This window comes from Benincasa hispida, chromosome 12 (assembly GCF_009727055.1).
Source record: "Benincasa hispida cultivar B227 chromosome 12, ASM972705v1, whole genome shotgun sequence".
Lineage (NCBI taxonomy): Eukaryota > Viridiplantae > Streptophyta > Magnoliopsida > Cucurbitales > Cucurbitaceae > Benincasa > Benincasa hispida.
The window spans coordinates 7,711,974-7,733,038 of NC_052360.1; the positions used below are offsets into that span (position 1 = coordinate 7,711,974).

General features: G+C 36.1%; 1 protein-coding gene across 2 annotated transcripts in view; it reads right to left on the bottom strand.

The window, feature by feature from the left end:
• LOC120092719 (lysine-specific demethylase 5B) overlaps window positions 1-17,377 on the bottom strand; it is a 32,810-nt gene extending 15,433 nt beyond the window's left edge. Inside the window, exons 1-8 of one of the 2 annotated variants that reach the window (XM_039050874.1) lie at window positions 17,253-17,377; window positions 15,776-17,162; window positions 3,683-3,740; window positions 2,861-2,983; window positions 2,625-2,682; window positions 2,399-2,535; window positions 791-949; window positions 624-710 (exon numbers count right to left, since the gene is read on the bottom strand). In XM_039050874.1, the coding sequence (XP_038906802.1) occupies window positions 624-710; window positions 791-949; window positions 2,399-2,535; window positions 2,625-2,682; window positions 2,861-2,983; window positions 3,683-3,740; window positions 15,776-17,109 (1,956 nt within the window). In that variant the 5' untranslated portion in view covers window positions 17,110-17,162; window positions 17,253-17,377. Of the gene's footprint in view, window positions 1-623; window positions 711-790; window positions 950-2,398; window positions 2,536-2,624; window positions 2,683-2,860; window positions 2,984-3,682; window positions 3,741-11,744; window positions 14,176-15,775; window positions 17,163-17,252 lie in introns of those variants that run through there. The other variant, XM_039050875.1, reaches the window with a different exon arrangement.
• Between the last annotated feature and the right edge of the window lie 3,688 nt (window positions 17,378-21,065).

The following is a 21,065-nucleotide window of genomic DNA, read 5'->3' on the forward strand; positions in this document are numbered from 1 at the left end:
AACATAGGCACAAGATCCTATACACATCAATCGCAACATTTCTCCATGCGAAGTAAAAATACTAAAATTTAGACAGTATAACATAAACATTTTCAGATAGAACACAATATTGAAGAAACTGAATTTCCTAACTTTGAAATTGAGGATGCCGACTGTAGGGTGTCGTCCTATTTGGCCATTTGAAGTCACTTGAACTTGCAGTAAATAACAAGTTCAAAATACTACTATTTTCCTACCATTTTATCTTTTTGCAATGAGGGAAATTCAACTATTTCTTCATAATCAACACAATGTTACAGCCCTAGGTTTAAAGAGAAAGGGATGAATAAGTATGGAAACTTTGCTAATAGTAATAAAGATAAGGGAAAAGAAAAATATAATAATCTAACTTGGAAGGAAACAACTAAAAAAGGCAAATTTACAAAGGTATAATAAAGATAAAGGAACTGAAATTCGGTTGTTTTCTTGGGTCAAGTAAGACTCCTTGACTAAGCTTTTAGGCTAGTCATTTTCAATGATTTTCAGTGAGCATAGATTTCAAAAGACGCCTAAAGCGCAAGAGACCCTCCAAAAAATAAAATTCTCTAGTAAAACTTAAATGAGGAGCCCATTGGTCCACGCACCTCCAAACATACAAAAGCAGATCTCCTACAACGGCAACCTATAGCTGAAAGATAAAGGTACTTCTTACATATAACGCATGTTGGATCCTGTAACAACACCACCAAAAAATCTATCAGAAACAAGCTTCTTAAGATAGTGACACAAGTATGAGATCATGATATGATACCTCCTCGGTACTAATATATTCCGGACACTTTCGAGGAGGCAACGGAGAAGATCTGATTACACCATTTTTCCAAAGTTGTTCTCTCCAACTTTTCTCCTTAGAATAAATCCTAAGTAACTCTTTCTTCAGGTAAGGAGAAACTCGGTTACTGCAGTCCATCTGCAAAAAATTGAGACAATGAAACAGAATCCACAACACTAAGCTTCAACCTCACAAGCAATGATATTGATGGCTAAGAAGTTCAGAAATATCAATTAAGGACGTCCAAAAATGCAGCTGTCACAAAAAGATCATGCAACCAGTTTAAGGGGAAAAAATAGCACCTCGCTCATGCACAATAAATTCCATCCCCAAAATAGTAAAGATGATTTAAGAATTTGAAGAAGAAAAAAATAAAGACAAGAAATGAATAATTAATGATAGTATTGAGTTTGTGCGTAAAAATGATCTGACAAAAAGGTTTGTTACTTGAAATTATTGAAAGAAACCAAAAATTCAGAGAACCGGTACTCCTTAACCCTTCCACAATAATACACTAAAGTGAGAGACGTGCATAGCCTATTGTCCCATCATTGTAAATCTCTAGGCCAGCACGGCTGCACTTGTTCTATTAGACCCTAATCTTTCCTCCCTATATTTTCCTACAGCCAAAGAATTTGGAAGAGGGAGGTTCAAGAAGAATTGAAGTTCTAAAAGTGAAAAAAAAAAACTAGTGTTGACTCTTTCTTTTAATTGGTGTGCTCTATATAATTGACAATAGGGAACTTAAAGGCCACCACTATATACATTGCAAATGCATTTTTGGATGGTTTGGAAAGATTTCGCGCCATTCCATTTAGGATTAGGAATAGGCGTAATCGGACCTGTTTTTTGTCATTTTCTGTTCAGTGATGAAATTCAGGATTCTCTGGGGTTTTCGTGAACATAACTGAGCAATTTTTCTTCCATGGTATTAGAGAGACAAAAGGGGGCAAAAACCAAGGTCTCATTTCTTTTAAAAACAGAAACAAGACTTTTCAACGAATAAACCAAGGTCTCTGGATAGAAGGTAGAAGACTAGCATCACAGCACTGTGTCTCAAGCCATGTTAAGGTCTTCCTTTTATATTTGTAGTCTCGGGCCCCACCCACTACTTCACAAGAAGAATTTGTAATAGTCCAACTTCTTTCACTAAAGTTTTCACTTCAAGATTCTAACCAAGACATTTGACCAATCCCATCTACCCTTGCCTCTAGACTCAACCAAATGGGCTTCATTTTAAGAGCAAGCCTTGCATCATGTTCTTAACTACGCACAAAAAGCCTAGGGTGTAATCTTTCATCTCCTAGATTATCACAAAACAGTGATATAACTACAATTTCAGATTCTCTAATATATATTTTATTAGTAGGTCAAATTATTAGGTTAGATCTTTCAATTAAATCAATAAATTTCAGATTCTCTAATATAATTTTATTAGTAGGTCAAATTATTAGGTTAGATCTTTCAATTGAATCAATTATTCCTTACATATAGTATATTGACAGAGAATTTCACGAGTACCTAGAAAACTTAATTTGAAGAAAAATTAAAAATAATTAAATAATTAAATGTCCAAAGCTTTTCAACCTTTGCTATCACACAGATAAGCTCCTCGTGAGAAAAAACAGCAGGTTTGTGATAAAGCTGATACAATTCTTCTCCAAACCCACCATAAGGCATCCAGTCAGCGGGAGCAAAATTTACGGCCTCAGCACAATTTAATCCTGAAGGGACAGTTAACAAAACCTAAAATTAGTTGCTAAACTAATCATCAGATTGTCTTCGTTAATTAAATCAAACTAGATGAGCATACCAAGATTAAAACCGCCATGGAAAGATCTAGGGAAGGTCACAACAAAATTTCCGGGCTCCTGGTAATGCAAGTCAGTCATTTTAAAATGACGTAAAAGAAAAGGACTGAATATATGAAAAGGCGATTAAGAAGACAGAAGAATAAAACCATATCAAATAAATGAAACAAATGCAAGAACAATTCTACTTTAAATGTGTAGATGCATGAGCTATAAACTGCCTCCTTTCATTTCATACTTGTTGTACAGTATAAACGGGAACGCCATTTTCTTGTAAGACGGATGGATTCAGCATGGTGACGAGTTGAAAAAGCAAATCAGGTTGTGTATCAAAAAGATCAGGAAGGCTATTCCGCATAACCTACAATCATGTGAAGAATGTTGGTTAATTTCACATACATCTCAATTGATAAGAAATAGAAATCCTAATTATGGAGCAAGATGATTAGCATTTCCTTTTTAACTTTTAAAAGGATTAACAAAGCGACTCTCATAACAGGAAAGAGATGCAGGTTCATAGTGAGAATACGAGACACAAATGAGGAAACTGTACGTAGAGAAAAGATACTGTAAACCGCCTTTATTTCCCTAACGATATACAACCATCATTTTTTTTTTATTTTCTTTGAAATAGGAAACGGGAAGATTCATTGATATAAAAAATGGAGACTAAAGCTCAAAATTACAAACATCCACCAAGAAAAATATATACAATCATCATTCTAAACAGTGTAGAAAATTAGTGAACCAAACATTACACAGATCCGATTAATATTTCATAAATAGATGACATATAAATCAATATGAAATATTAACTTGAAGAAATACAGAAGACATCATGCAGATACTAAAAAAATCATGACGACAATTGATACTCAAGTCTACTGCAAAGTTCCAGCATACTAGGGGATAGAAGAAAATAAAGACAAGATTAATAAACAAACAAGCAGTATTAAGGGGAAAAACTATGTGGTATCTATTCCATTACATGCCTGCAAAAAGAGGATAACCGGACAACAAAATCTAGAAGGATTTAAATCTAAGAGAATATAACTATTACCTTCTCAAAAGCAGTAGCTTCACTACCAGGTACACTATACCAGCATTTTGGGTCACCCCTGAAAAGTCAAAAGTGGGAAATATATCTCCAATAAACAATAGCCTAAAAACTTCCGAATCACATATAGAATGCATACAGTGATACAGTACATTGAAACAAAGTATCTACCAGCTGGAGGACTAAAACTTCCAGTTCAAACAATGACCCAGATAATAAATGCAGAAAGGACAAAATAGAATCGTACAAACATGAAAATTATTTTTTCAAGGTAAAAGAAGCCAAGTTTTTATCAAGATAAAATAAAATAATACAAGGTGAGTACGAAAAAAGGAGAGAGAGACTCAAGAAAAGCCCAACTAACCTAAAAAGGAGTTCCAGTTGAGCAAGTTAAGGCCTAAAGGACAATTATATAAATCTTTACACACNAAAAGCCCAACTAACCTAAAAAGGAGTTCCAGTTGAGCAAGTTAAGGCCTAAAGGACAATTATATAAATCTTTACACACAGAGACCTAAAGAGAGGCATGAGATACAACAAGGGACCACACTTTCCTCGCAGGTCTTCAACCCCTCTAAAAACCATATTGTTTCTTCTCCTCAGAGATTTGACAAAAATGGCACAAAGACGAGCAAACCACAACCGACAACCCTTTTCACAAACCCGGGGGAAACCTTCCAAACAAAATGTGAACATCTTGAAGAAGCCACTCCACAATGGTCAAATATAATCCGAAGACCATAAGAGATGATCCAGGTCCTCGGCCTCTTCTTGGCAAAGGATACAACACCAAAGCCCAATCAACTTGGGCGAAAACTTTCAAACACAATCCAAAGTATTAACACTGTCATGGAGGACCTGTAACATTCCTCGAAATTTTAATATTCCAAAGCAAGGATAAGATGGAAGAACTCAAAGAATAGGAATAACTCACTCGACAACAAAAGAATGAGCAAAAGGAAAACCTATCTGAAGGACCGGGACTCCGTAAACGGCAATCTCTCCTCCCCCAAAATAGTAAAATCGCCGATTAAAGCAAGATGTGGAAAAATATAATTAGCCTCCATGTCGAAAAGGGGCAAGCTAAGACCAAGGGAGATAGACAAAGAGCTTCCAAAAGACAAGAGGATAGAAGCCATGAAGTAAAATTTCAAGTTAGAAAAATGGTAAAGACAAAGAAACAAAGAGTAGAGAGGCTATGCCCCCCAACCACTTATCTTCCCAAAGTAAGTTAGAAAAATGGTAAAGACAAAGAAACAAAGCGTTTCAGCTCTCCATTTTCAAAGTAATCGGCCCAAAGGTGACCCCGCCTTTATTCATGGCTAGAAGTTCGGCAAACTCGGCATCTGGACATTTCAAGAGGGCTTTATCAGGGTAGAAGGGGTTTATAACAAAAGAGCGTTGGGTTTGGAGTTGGAGCACATCTAGGATTCTACTCCAATCGTTGTGGAAGTCTCGTTTAGTGACAATCAAGGTGTCATCTCAGCAGATTTTCCTCACCTCCTTCCTCGACGAGGTCGTCTTCGCTTCTCTTTTCAAACATGGAGGCTCGAGGCCAAGATACAAAATGCTCAGGGGTGGGCATCGAGGAGCAGAGGCATGGGGCTTTAACGCAGCAGCGTAGGAGTAGTCTCTTTTTCTAATTTCTACAATCATTGCAACCAATCGAGTTTTCCTTTCCATTCAGGAAGTCTATCAGTAGATTTCTAAACCAATCCCAACCTTTGAAATCCTCCTCATACGGGACAACAAGGTTTCCTTTTTTGCTCGAGTTTAGAACTTTAGTAATTTCCAGGAAGTTGCCTCTCTTATTTATTGTTTTCTTTTTTGTATTCAGATAAAGCCATCATTACAGAAAGATTTTTCTGAAGAATTTTTGGGGCTTTGGGACTTGAAAGACTTCCTCCCGTGCATCTATCAATCACACTATAATACTTCCTCTCCCGTGATCAAGAATGCTTTGTTTCAATGTGTTCCTGTCAAGCGGACTGCTCTTTCTCTGCTCTGTCTATCAAACTCACAGGTGAAGATCTTGTTCTCTATCTTCTGGGAAAGACGCCTTGAGGCTGTCATCGCAAAATTACAACCTTTCTCGCACAGCCGCTATCGTCATTCAACTTCCATCCGGTATGAAAGAAATTTTTTGATGAAGCTCGTCCACTTTCCTTCGAGTTTCAGATATTGAGTATAACTTCAAACCTTTTATTTCCTTACATTTAGCATTCCATATTTAGTGGTTAATGCAATGAAGAGAAGGGAACCAGGAAAAGGTGTTCGAGTTGACGATTTTCAAGTGGCCTCTTTACAATTTTGATCTTAAATGGGACTATTTTGGCTGTCTAAAGATCATAATACCTGGCTTGCTGTGATTCTAATGCAAGGTTGGATTATTGCATTTAGTATATACCGTGACTTATCCTTTCTCCTGTTGTTGTTGCAGCTGCAGATATTGGAGTGAATATGATCCCATCTTTGCAGTCTAGGTGGAAGTCAAGGGAAGCTCTGATGAGCCAGCCAATGGCGGTGGCGGGGGCGGAGCGATGTCAGGTGGATTAGAACATCAAGTTGTTGGGATGACTGAGTATCCACAAAGAGGACAAGTTGAGTTGGAGATGAGCCAGTGGTTCATACACTCAATATGAAACACATGTTTTTTATGAATTTTGAAGCATTGATCCCAATACCTGAGACCAACATATCATGAGCATCACAGCCTTATTATTAGAACATTCCAGGAAATGCCGAATTGTAGGAAAAATGAACAATCCAGAAAGCATGTTTGGAGATAAGTAAATAACAATAGCCACAATGAAGAAGGAAGGCCATCTCATCTACCAATAAACAATGAACACGCTGAGAAAAGAAAAGGGACCCATTAAATGTAGCTTTCCATGGGTTTTCTAGTAACGCTCCTAAAAAAAAAAAAAGTCCATGTCTCAATTTTGCAATTTGCCGATGACACACTTATCTTTTGCAAATATGATGATGCTATGCTAGATTCTCTTCGGGCCACACTTGACCTTTGTGAATGGTGTTCTGGTCAGAAAATTAATTGGGAGAAATCATCTCTTTGTGGTATAAATATAGACCTTGACATGCTGAATAAGAGGGCAGCCAAGTTCAAGAACAGTTTCCCCTAGTCTATCTCCGTCTTCCATTGGGGGGTTATCGAAAAAGACAGTTTTCTGGCAGCCAGTTATTGATAAACTTCAAGGCACTCTAGACAAATGGAGAAGATACAACATTTTAAGAGGAGGAAAAGCAACTCTTTGTAAGTCAATTCTTTCGAACCTCCCCACTTACTATATGTCTTCCTTCTTGATACCAAAAAAAGTGGTATCCATCTTAGAAAAAATATTGAGGAATTTCTTTTGGGAAGGCCACAAAAGGGGGTAAACTAAATCATTTAGCCAAATGGGAACATGTGGCTAAATCTCATGAAGAAGGTGGCCTTGGTTTGGGAGGCTCGAAAGAGAAAAATCTTGCTCTTTTAGCAAAATGGGGCTGGAGATTCCAGCATGAAAGCTCTCCCTTTGGTGCAAAGTAGTCAAAAGTATTCATGGCAGTAACAGATTTGGGAGTCACACATCTAGTAAGGCAGGGAGCAGTCTTAGAAGCCCCTGGGTCAGCATTTCAAGGGCTTGGTTGAAAGTGGAAAATCTGTCGGTTTTTGTTTTAGGCAATGGACTTAAAATTGCTTTCTGGTTAAATGCTTGGCTTGACAATCCCCCCTTATTGTCTAGATTCTCCAGCTTATTCAGATTGTCCACTCAACCAAACGGTTCTGTGTCGGAGCATTGGGATCACAGCACCAACTCTTGGAGCATCTCTTTTAGAAGACATTTAAAAGATGAAGAGATTACTGAATTTCAAGATTTGTTAAGCCTCATCTCTAACCTAAAGGTGCAAGATTGCCCTGACTCAAAGGTTTGGTCTCTGGAATCCAATGGAGTTTTCTCGATTAAATCCTTAACCAATTATCTTCGCAAAGCCCCTTGAATTGATCCCCTCCTAAGTGAAGCTCTTTGGAAATCAAAAAGTCCGAGGAGAATAAATATAGTCCTTTGGATAATGGTTTTTGGAGCCCTAAACTGCTCAAACGTGCTGCAAAAGAAGCTTGTCTCCCACTACATCTCTCCCAATATATGCGCTTTGTGTAAAAAGAATGGGGAAGACCTCCAGCACCTTTTTTTCGACTGCCTTTATGCACAAAGCTGCTGGTTTTCGCTCTTCAATGTCTTTAACTTGAGCTGGACCTTTGGAGTAGACTTTAGTCTAAATGTACAGCAACTGTTGATAGGTCCTGTTCTCAAGAAAACTCATAAAATTTTGTGGGTCAACGCCGTAAAGACTGTGTTAGCTAAATTGTGGTTTGAGCGGATTCAAAGAGTCTTCCAAGACAAGGAAACCCCATGGTTCTCAAGATATGAAGCAACAAAGCTGAAAGCCTCTCTTTGGTGCTCCCTCTCAAGCCCCTTTGCAGCATACTCTAGTTAGGAAATTAGTCTAAATTGGCATTCATTCCTTTCTCTGGCATTCTGAAGTTCACACTTCTTGGAAATTTTAGTTCTCTTTGTTGTGATTGTTCTTTTTCCCTTAATTTTCCAGCCGGTTTTTCCTTTCTCGCTTTTAGAATTGTATCCCTTTGTATTGCTTTAATTTAGAGGATTTTCTAGTGTTCAGATGTGATGATGGATGCTAAGGGGGTGTCAACCTAGTTAAGATGCCCGAGTGCACCTGCTGATCCTTTTTTATTTCCTTGTAATTTGAGCATTAGTCTCACTTCATTTTCTTAATGAATAAAGAGACTTGTTTCCTTTTAAAAAAAAAAAGCTACTTCAAAAATCATTCAAAGGAATAGAGTCCATATTTACTCATAGTAACCTTGTGTCATAAGTTGTCAGACTCTCAAGGAAAGCATCATAACCACTTAGCTAACAAGGCCTCGTTTGCACCCTAAGATTCCTATAACCGGCCCCAAGCCCCAAAAGCATGGAAAATATAGAGTATTATGGAAAGAATACTAAGAACATACCATGACAACAAAACATGTTCTTCTCCATTGATGGAGAAATAAGCAACCGAATACAAGCATTGCCCCGTAATAGAAAGCACATTTCTTTTTTCCTTTCTTTGTATTTTTTAGTACAACAATTTCAAGAGTGGAAGATCGAATCATTGACCTTTTTAATATTATTAGTGTCTTATCCATTGAGCTATGCTCATATTGGCAACAAAAAGTTCATTTCTACAACATTATAAGTCCGTGGGTTAAAATAAACAATAATATAACCCTGAATCACCTTCTCTGTAAGTGTCAGTTTGCGAGATCGGTGTGGAATTGTTATTTTAGGAGTTTGATTTTTTGCTTGCTCGCAACAGGAACATTCGTTTGATGATCGGGGAGTCCCTTCTCGATCTGCCTTTCAAAGAGAAATGTCGTTTTTGTGGTTCGCAGGGGTGTGTGCTTTGATGTGGGATCTTTGGGGAGAAAGGAACAATAGAGTGTTTCGAAGTGTGGATAGGGATCCTTGTGAGGTTTGGTCCTTGATGAGGTTCCATATTTCTCTTTAGGCTTCAATTTCAAAAACTTTTTGTAATTATTCACTAGGAAATATCTTACTTAGTTGGAAACTATTTCTGGTGTTAACCAATGAAAGAAAACTCAAAAGGACTATTATGTATATTATTAATGAAGAACCCAGCCTCTTAATTTATAGACAAGGGCAGTTATATAGTTGGAACCGGTTACCAAGGTAGTTGGTTACAATTTAAAAAAAAAAAAAAAAAAAAAAAAAAAAAAGACCAAGTGTACTAAACATAGGAAAAACAGATTAAGTGTATACATCATATTCCTTCCCCCAAAAAAAAACTCATCCTCGAGTTTGACAATAAGATAAAAGTATAAAAAAAAAAAACTATGTAAAGGATCAGTAGATGCACCCGAACATCTCAACTAGGTTACACCCCCTTAGCACCATCACCATATCCAAAATGGTGATCAAGTTGCTAACTGAAAATCATCCGGAGCTTGATATGGATGTAGGTTTGCAACATTGAAAACAAGGTTGATGTGTAGGACGAAAGGTAAATCCAATATGTAAGCATTCTGTTCAAATACTTTGATGACTTTGAAAGGGCAAGTTTTCTGTTTTTAGCTTGTTATAAGTCCCAACTGGAAATCTATTTTTGCGGAGATGAACCATCACCAAGTCGCCTTCTTTGAATTGCTGGATACGTCTATGTGCATCTGCTGCATTTTTGTATGAAGCATTTGATTTCTCTATGTTGGCTTGGACATCTTGATGGAGTCAAACTATCTTTTCAGCCATTTCTTCAGCATCATTGTTAAGATTAATAGAAGGAAGTTGAGCAAGATCAATAGTTAAAGCTGGTAGTTTTGTATAAACAATATCAAATGGACACTTTCCTGTAGATCGATACATCATGAAGTTGAATGCAAACTTGGCTTGGGCAAGGACTAAGTCCCACTGCTTTGGGTTTTCTCTACACAAACATCGGATTAAGTTTCCTAAGGTTTTGTTAGTAACCTAGGTTTGACCATCAGTTTGGGGGTGGTTGGTGGTGCTATATTTAAAAGAAGTATGGAATTTTCGCCATAGAGTCTTCCAAAAGTGACTAAGGAATTTGACATCTCTATCTGAAATAATTGTTTTAGGGATACCGTGTAGGCAAATTATTTCCTTAAAGAAAACGTTAGCTATGTGGACAGCATCATGAGATTTTTTACATGCGATGAAATGGCTCATTTTGCTGAACCTATCTACCACAACCATTACTAAATCATACCCATGTTGAGTTTTAGGAAGACCAAGGACAAAGTCCATGGATAAATCCGCCCAAATAGAAGTTGGAGTTGGTAGAGGAGTGTACAATCCTATATTAGTGGAAGTTCCTTTTGTTGTTTTGCAAATAAAACATCGTTTGACAAAGTTCTGTAATCTCTTTTTAATTGAGGATAGAAAAATGAGTAGAAACCAACTCCAATGTTTTTGAAATACCAAAGTGACCGGCTAGACCTCAGGAATGAAGGTCTTTTATTAAGGAATCCCAAAGAGAAGGTGGTATGCATAAGAAATCTCCCTTGAATAGAAAATTATCAAATATATGAAAGTCTCCGCATGGGATGTTATTAGAACATTTGTACCAGGGTCCTTCAAAATAAGGGTCAGTAGGATAAAGTTCTGAAATGTGTTGGAAGGCAATGACTTCACTTGCTAAAAGAGTTAGTAATTCATTCTTTTCAACTTAAAGCATCGGCAACTTTAGTCGAATAACAAAGTCAAATCGTTGAAGAAACACTAGCCAACAACATGCATTCTACTAATTTGTTTTTGAGATTGCAAGTACTTCAAAGAAAAGTGATTAGTGAGCAAAATAAATTCTTTATAAAGTAGGTAGTGTTCCCATTGCTTGAGTGCCCTAACAAGTGAATAGAATTCTTGCTCATAGGTACTCCAATTTTGTTTAGGTGGGCTGAGCTTCTCACTAAAATATTCAATGGGATGATTATTTTGAGACAAAACTGCTCCAATACCTACCCTACATGCATCAACAGATACTTGAAAAGGGATAGTAATGGCATGTTAATCTATTGGTAATCTAAGTATGGGGCTATGACACAAATAATGTTCGATTGTTTTAAAACTTTTCCCTTTTTCTTTTCCCCATATGAAATTGTTTTTTTCTAAGGCAATAAGTTAGAGGGGTTGTTATTGTACTGAAATTTTTAATGAACTTCCTATAGAAGGAAGCTAGGCCTAGGAAGGACTGGATTTGTTTGATTGATGTTGGTATAGGCCAATTAGAAATGGCTTCTACTTTCTGGGGGTCAACCTTAATTCCTTCGCATCCAATTATAAACCTAGAAAAGATATTTCATTAACAGCAAAGACACTTTTTAGGATTTATAACTAATTGATTTTTGGCTAGTGTAGAAAAAACTGTGTGTAAGGGTGTCATATGTTCTTCTTTAAGACTTACTAAAAACTAGTATATCATCGAAATAGAGAACGAAAAATTTATTAAGTTAGGGAAGAAAAACCTGGTTCATGAGGCGCATAAATGTACTTGGAGCATTGGAAAAACCAAATGGCATGACAAGCCATTCAAATAACCCCTCGTTTGTCTTGAAAGTTGCCTTCCATTCATCACCTAGTTTAATACGGATTTGATGATATCCACTTTGTAGATCTAACTTAGAAAAGGTGGTGGCACCGCCAAGTTGATCAAGTAAATCCCCGATCCAAGGAATTGGGAACCTATATTGATAGTAATCTTGTTGATGGCTCTAATGCCAACGCACATTCGCCAACTACCATCTTTTTTTGGGGTGAGGAGAGCAGGCACCGCACATGGGCTGATGCTCAGTTGGATGAATCCCTTATTTAATAGGTCTTGTATTTGTTCATATAAGATTTTATATTCAGCAAAACTCATTTTATAGTGAGGGAGATGTGGTAGGGAAGCTCCTGGAATGAAATCAATTTGGGTTGAATATCACGTAGGGGTGGTAGTGTAGATGGGGGTTCTAATATTTGGGAATTCTAAAAACAGCTTTTGTACTTGCGCAAGAAGTTCCTCTGTAGTAATATTGTTTTCTCTTCCGTAGCTAATAATCCCCATATGATGTCCTCCTTCTGTTTTAAAAATTGCTTCCCATTGAGATGCAAAATAGCTGTCCTTTCAGATCTTTGGATTCAATTGTTGAATTTGATGCCAAGAATGGAAGGATTTACAATTTTCCTCCCATGCCAAGAGAACTCAGATACATTTTCAGGCCCTTTGTGGGTGGCTTGTAAGTCATATTGCCAAGGTCTGCCGAGAAGAATGTGACAGACATCCATGTCCAAAACATGCACACAATTTAATCCTTATAGCTATTGCCAATAGAAAATTCAACTGTACAGGTGTGAGATACCCGAGCCTCGCCTCCTTTCTTGATCTAGCTAACTTTATATGGATTTGGATGTGGTTCCATCTTTAGATTCAGTGCTTGGACGAGCTTCATAGATACCACGTTTTCAGTGCTTCCACTATCTATGATGATATTGCATATTTTCCCCTTCACCGTACATTTAGTCTTGAATAAAGAATGTTGTTGGTTGTGAGTTTCTGACTTTGGTGCGAGTAGAATGCGTTGAAGAACACAACTTACTCTGTCCCCTTCATCTGACTCTAAAACGTCTGTTTGCCCATCTTCTTCAACTTTGGTTGTTTGTTCTTGGCAATCTTCGTCATCTAGAATGGCCATTGTTTTGCGCTCAGGGAAATTGTTAGATAGGTGACCAGACTTCCCACATCTAAAACATTTTCCAAGCGTGGGTCTGCCATATTGATTAGGCTGTTTTTAGTTGCTTCATTAGTTGTCCAATCTTTGTTGACTACTGTCTCATCCTTTTTCAACCATGGTATGTGGTCTTGCATATTATTGGTATGAGTTTTAGCCACTGGTGTGCCTCCTTTTCTAGCATTACTTGACGATGATTCCCATTGATTTCTTCTATTGGTCCTTCTTGATTGAGAGGCATTCAATTCCATAATTGTTTAAGCTAAAGAGATCACGTCCGTGAGGAAACCTAGATGCTAAATCTTTACCTTTTCCTTGATGTCCGCACGTAACCAACAAATCTAGCTATCAAATGTTGTTCACTTTCCGATAGGTTTGTTCTCGCCCCCAATCGGTGGAAGACTTCTGTATATTCAGCAACAGTTATTGAGCCTTTGATATTGATTGTATAGAGTTTGTTCATAATAGGTTGGCAAGAAACGATCTTTCATAAGGCGTTTCAATCTTTCCCAACTTATGATGGGGTTCTTTCCATTTCGGAACCGATTAACTTCTAATTGCTTCCACCATGCCGAAGCTCCCCCTCGAAACTTCAATGCTACAAGTTGTACCTTCTTGTGTTCAGGAGTGTTGGCATATTTAAAGAATCCTTCCACATTCTTGATCCATTCCAAGAATTCTTCAATATCCCTTTTTCCATTAAAAGTGGGGATGTCCAATTTTACTCTATATTCATTTGTCTCATTGTGCTGCTGCGCCCCCATTCGCCATCGTCCCAACTGATCTTCATTCTCCCTCTCCTCTTCACTCAAGACATCACTATCTTGTTGCTGTCTCCTTTGATAAATTTGCATTCTTGGAAATCTTGATTGATAGCAAGTAAATCTTAGACGTTTCTTGGTTGATTATATTGTCAGGCATTGACATTTTGTCTTTCTTGTGGTGGATTGTTGGGTCTTGGAAGGTCTTCTTAAAATTGCAGTGGCTGCTTTAAGGCCTGAACATCGTCGACGATCTCTTCCATCTTCAACGTCATTCTTTCCAACAATCGGTGGATACTATCAATGGATTCCTCGACTGACAGCATGCATCTTGTTAAGGACCTAGGTGATAGAGTGATGGATGTATCTGCCTCATTGTTTGTGGGCTCGAGATTATTGCCGTTGGTAGGCTTTTTCCCCACCATCAACTCCAAAGATCTTGGCTCTGATACCAAATTGGTGTAAACCAATGATGAAAACTCAAAAGAACTATTATGTATATTATTAATAAAGAACCCGGTCTCTTAATTTATAGGCAAGGCCAGTTATACAGCTAGAACCGATTACCTAGGTAGTTGGTTAAATAACATAAAATTTTAAAAAAATAGACTAAGTGTGCTAAACATAGAAAAAACAGACTAAGTGTATACATCACTTTCTCTAGTAGGGTTTTTCCTGTGGGCTTGGTTTTTTTGTATGTCCTTGTATTCTTTCATTTTTTTCTCAATAAATGCAGTTGTTTCTATCAAAAAATATATATATACGTCAAACTTCAATGCATTTGATAGGATTATAATATCAATGTTGATATCAATATCAAGACTGAATTCTTTGGTCTTTCCCTAACGACCCCTTCACTTTACTGAATTCATTGCTTTTTGGCCATCCGTTCAAAGCAAAAAGGGAGATCTTGTGGACATTCATCATTAAAGCCTTCCTTTGGCTCATATGGAATGAGTGGAACAACTGGATCTTTGAAGAAAAAGTGTCGAAATTCACACACTTCTTTAATCACCTCCTGTATATAGCTCTCACTTGGTGTAAATTCACCCCATACTTCTGTGATTACTGACTTACATCTCTTATTACACAATGGAATTCTATTATGTAATCTCTCATGGCCTTTGCGCCTTACTGTAATTTCATATATATATATATATATATATATATATATATACACTTTAATTTAAGGATATATTGATGGACAAATTTGATAAAATATCAATATCAACAATAATTTTGTAAAAAAAAAAAATTATAAAAGCTAATTGCATTAATAATTAAGTTTTTCTTTTTTTACTATCAAACTAAGATTTAGTTATAAATATTGTTATTAGTATTTATATTCATATTGAGATTAATATATTATATTCTTTTATATTATATGGTTATTTATAGAAGATATCCTTAATATCAATGTCGAACCTTTCAAATTATGCATATATTAATGGACATATATTCATATCGATGGACATTTTAATGCTTATTTTGATCTATAATAAAATGCCACAAAAGCTATCAGTCTTCTTATGACATCTCCAAAAGAACCCAAGAAATCATGATAGTTAAGAAATAAAGGGTTGAAATGAAAGTGAATGTAAAATCGAAGTTACAGAAAACTTAGTCACGTGACTGTGAAAGATAAATGAAAATTTCCATATCCAGCAATAAGTTTTTTTTTTTTTTTCAAGAATAGAAAAATGCATGATAGAAGCCTTTCATTCCCAGATACATATCAAGAAAATTCAATGCATGCGATGACAGGCACATTGGTAAGTACACACTTAAGCATGACCAATGCGTCCTCACATACTCCATATTTTAACTAATGAAGGTAAGGTATATTACTTCTGCCCTGAAAATCAGGTATATTACTTCTGCCCTGAAAATTAAACTTGATTGCAGCTTATGTAATAGGAAAGTGTAAATAAAAGAAACGAACAGTGTTGGCAAGAATTGATCACTCAAATTGAAATTCTGCGCATATGAGGAAGGGAGGGAGAGGGGGCAAAAATAGTTACATACCAGTGTAGGTAATTCATTGAATAGAAACAGTGATCTTCAAAATGCCAGCAGAATGATGAAAATAGCATCCCTATATACAACCAGGGTACCATAACACCAGTAATATTGTGACGAATGGCTCTAAGCATGGACCCTTTCAATTTGGGCAAGTTATTGAGATTCCACGGACTATTGCAATATTCATCCCACACCTTAGCATCAATTGATTCTGGTCTCTGAACATTTTCACGAGGAAAGCCACTGCCATAAACCGATGTGTCCAAGTCACTGCCATATTTAACTTCAACCTCACCAAATGAACCTTCCACAATTTCCCAAAACTTCTTCTCAATTTGCATTCTAGAAGCAGACCCTGAGCCAAACCATTTCTTCTTGGCCCTATAATCCATACGCTTAAATGCTTCCAAAGAGAAGCATTTACCAGGCACAAATCCAAAACTGTCCTTCTCTGAATTCAAGCAATCTAAACAATACCAGTTCCCAGGTGGGACTTGCTTTAAGGGAGGTGAGAGACAATATATGTGCCACCCCTTGTCACACCTATCACATAGAAGCATCACTTCACCATGCAATCCACTTTTACATTGCTCACAAATCTGATCATTATTCTCTTCTTCTTTTAACTTTGCGACGCTGACTCTGCCATCGTCTGTGTTTGGCCGCCTCCTTTTAGAAGTTGAAAATTCAGCCAAGCATTCACTAAGCTTCTCATCTTGCATTTTCCTTTTTGAACTCTTCGTGACATCCTTATTCAATTTATTATAATAGTTCTCGTAATCATATAGATGTTCTCGGTACAATTGGCACAGCACATGCTTAGCACATTCCGAAATCTTCCTTGTTGATCTCACAAACCTAAAAACTTCACCCCACCTCTTCTCCTTAACAACTTTACCATACCCACCATAACGCTTCACTGCATTAAATAACTTGCACAAATCCAACTCCTCTCCCTCAAAAACCACCTTCTTTTTCATCTTTTTGCCAAAATGATCGTCCAAAAACCTATTATATTCAAGCTCAAAAGTCTCTGAATCACAGGCAGCAGGTCTAACCTGCAATTGATGAATAGCCTGAGTTTTTGTGGGAAATGTAAAAGAATCTAATCTTAATGCAAATGGAGGTTTCCAGTTCTTGGGAGGCACTATCCTACAAATCCCGTACGGTTCAGCCTCTGGTCTGATCTTATAAATATAATCCAATGGGTCTCTAAATTCATCTTCAGTTGGATGATACACAGGCCCAGATGGTATATTCAATGACGTTGATGAAAATACACTCAAATTCTGCCCTATTACCCCCTTTTCCACAGCTCTTGGTCTACCTTTCCCCATTAAAACTAACCACACTTGTATCAAAAGTTCTTCATATACACACGATCATGTATCTAAAGAAAAAACAAACATGAAAGACTTAGTTTAACACTTTTTGACATTGAAAAACACGAAGTTGTAAGGTTTCTTTACAGAAATAGTACCTTGGTTTTTGAGTATGTAAGACTTGCTCTGAGTTTTTGTTTTTCTCCTCTGTGTAAAGGGCAGATAGTTTCGTGGGAGATTTGGTTGAAGGGAAACCGAAAAGTGAAGGGTTTATAAAAGCTTTGCTGAAATTGCAATTTTAGGGTCTACACTTTACTAAATTACGAAAATAGCATTTCTTTTCTTTTCTTTTCTTTTCTTTTCTTTTTCTTCTTATTTAGTTTCTTTTTGGGCTTTATTTATTGGGCCGCGTATTTCATCATCTTTCACTGTGCTCGACCTCATGCGCGTGTTGGCAGGTACTTACACTCGCCTCGTTTTAATTCTCACTGCTGGTTGCCGTAGGATGGCGGCGCGTGATGAAATGTGCGTGAGATTTGCTAACCTTGCTGCTCCGACCGTCGACACGTGTCAAAGATCGGATTACTAGTGAACTTTATCGGAAGGCTGGATTGGTAATTTGACTTGACTTTTTGACTTCGCCCGGAGACTCGACTAGATGGCCAAATGGGGATTTTCAATTTTTTTTCCCTTCTATTTGAATTATCATTTTTTTCGTATGTAATTTCAACTGCAAAATTTTAGACTTTAGTGCCTCTACTTTTTTATGAATATTAAACTTAATCCTTTTTTAGTGTGGAAAATTCAAACTTAGCTTTGAGTGTTATTCTGAATCGTTCCTTTCGTCCAGACTTATCGTTGGAGCAAATCTAAAAATATTCGTATTGTGGTACCAAAATAAATGTACTCTAATGTTTAAGTTAGTACATATATAATTTAACTCAATTAAGCACATAAAGAGATAGAGTTTCTCGCTTAGAGTTACTCCTTGAGGTTGTCAACGTGGAGTTATTTATAAATACATTCCTCTGATACCCACTTGGGGTTATGTATAATGTCAGCAGTGTCAGGATTGGCGCATCACTTGATGTTGCAAAATTTCAGTGGTGAGCTTGACCGGTCATTTCTCATTTGATGTTAACTCAACGATTTAAGCCGATTGACCTAAAATCCAAGAGTTTGACTTTTCCTTTTGGGATGTGTGGATATCGATGCAACCCCTCGTTTTCCCTTGTACTTGAGTCTGTCTATGTGCTTTGAGTTTTAGTTGGAACATGACTTTCTAGTTTGAATAAGGTGTCCTTTTATAAGGTCCACTGCCCCTCAGGGTTTGAAGTGCTCGGTTTCAGTGGGTGTTCCATTGGGAGTAATTCAGGAGATTGTTATAGGGACCCTAAACATCTGCCAAAATTAATTTTGATAAAAATCAGTTAAATAATGATAATTTTCGTGTTAAAGAAAAGGAAAAAAATTGTTTCAATGAGACATTTTGCTTGATCATATATTGAAACATAATTTATTAAATTAATCATAAAATTACAAAAAAATTGAATTTGAGATCAATTGCAAATTAGCCGGTGTCCCAAGTTAAAGTTCAAAATAACAGATGAAATATTCAAGATAATATCACACGCCTTCCTCGTGGCCATTTGATCATATTAGTTATAGGTCACTTTTTTTTTCTGAAAAGATACCTCAAAAAATTAACCAACACCAACAATAGAATAATTCCAATCCTCTTTCATTGTAGAGGACAACCATCCATAGAATTTAACAACCCAGAAAATCTCAAAATCTTCCATGGAAGAAAGGCCACTCAAACAACATCCCTCTCCAACCTGATGCCAATCGAGTAACGCGAGGCATAATAAAATGGTTAGAATGATTACAAAACGAAAAATAAACTCATCCAAAACTTTAGACTAATACAAAAATATCATACCACATAAATTTGGTCATGCGATATTTTAGCCTAAATTCATGCGAGCTAAAAATAAGCTCTTTAAATAATCTGGCCCAATTCTAACAAAGCCCAAGTCTAATAGTTAGGCACAAATGTCACTTAACCCAAGCACATTGCCCACGTAAAGCTTTTTAAATAAAAAAGTTTAGGCATAAATGACAAAAATTAAGGTTTCCTTTAGAAAAATAGCAAAATATTTTTAAAATTGTAAAAATGTAAATTTGAATTAAATAATAAAAATAATAATGCAAAATTGTCAAAACTACCCTCACTTAAAATAAAAGATCCAATGTTCACATATTAAGGTTGGAGAGTTTCTAAACCGTCCAAAAAACAACAAATACACTATAACTAAAACAATTACCACGGTAGATAATGCTGCCAAACCTCAAATCTACACATGTCTGATATGATTATTACACAAACCAAGGCTTGCATTCAAATATATATATATATCAAAAAACACAAAGAACTCTAATCCCCCGACAAAAGAAATTAGGGATTTTCGACTTTCGTCGATCGAAATGAAGACATATCGGAAGCGTGAAAAACAAAATCACTTTTTGTTTGGGCGACCAATCACAAACCTCTCTGTCAGGCGACACACCACAAAATCTCTCTGCCTACCTACCGTGAGGAAAAACCCTTCCATTGTCGCAAGGTAAGTGATCATAAGCCGTGGATGAAACTTTCATCTTCTTATGTATACTTTTCTCTAGCCCTCGTTTATCCGTTTAAGGGGCATCGAAATTAATCCTATTGCAAGAAACTCCAAAATTGATCCTTTGCGAGCAGAAGGACGAGTCCAACTAATATCTATCGTGGGAGAAGAAAATCGATATACCACAGGATTTTTCACGATAGTATCATAGGGTTTTCCACAAGTAGGAAAACCAAAACCTTCCTACAACCTTTCTTTTCGACCATGTACTTTACTATGTTCTATACATTGTTTCTACCATTAAAGGTAAGAACTAAGTTTTGAATATAAATATTTGGAAATAATATACATATATGTTTATTTTTTTCATAAATAATTAAAGATTTTATCAAAATGTTTAAAAGTAATATTTTATTTCGAAACTTTAGGCAAATCGGATAAATCTTTGGTATACAACTATATTCCTCTACTTTTTAGGATTCTAAAACATAAATGGAACATTTGTTTAACAACGTTTTTTAACTAATAAGTCAGACTGGTGGATGAAATGGTATGTTTTTGCTAACTCACTATTCAAATACACTGTATTTCTAAAAGTACTAGATGATACGGTGTCGATAACTACATGTAAATCATTATGGAGGAAGTTTGAGAAAACTGACATCAACCACAAAACAGCTTTTTCTTCAACAATTTGAATGAGATTCGAATGATTGGAACCATCCTAGTATAATGCCAAACGAGATACAGAGAGATTGGAAGATGGAAAAAGCTTACCTTGAATATAATCAACAAATTGTTGGAGGGACGAATTTGATGGAATATAAGCCTTACAACATAATAATCATGATAGTGTCAATTTTCATCCCATCTACCATCGAAAAGAATCCTTGCTCATTGTAGAGCTATAGCAAAAAACAGAAAGATTGAAATAGTGATTACTTATTTGTTTTTAAAAAAATCGATTTTTTTTTAGATACTGATAAAACAAAATGTATATAAAAAAATTTTAAATCATACAATAAGATGATAGGATGATAAGTGATAAAATGTGACAAAAAAATGAAAAATGATAAAATTTGAATGAAATATACAATCTGTTTGATGATAATATATATAAAAGAATGAATAAAATCTTAGTCGGAATCAAATATACTAATACAAGTTTAAAATAATAAACTAATTAATAAGAAAATGTAAAATTTAAAGATATGGTATAAATTTAAATCAAAATGGAGATATACAAATTAGAGATTGGTTCATTTTGAATAAATTCGAAAAATGGTTATATCAAATCAAATCTGATATTGAACTGCCAATTCAAAATTCAAATTGACAAAAAAAAAA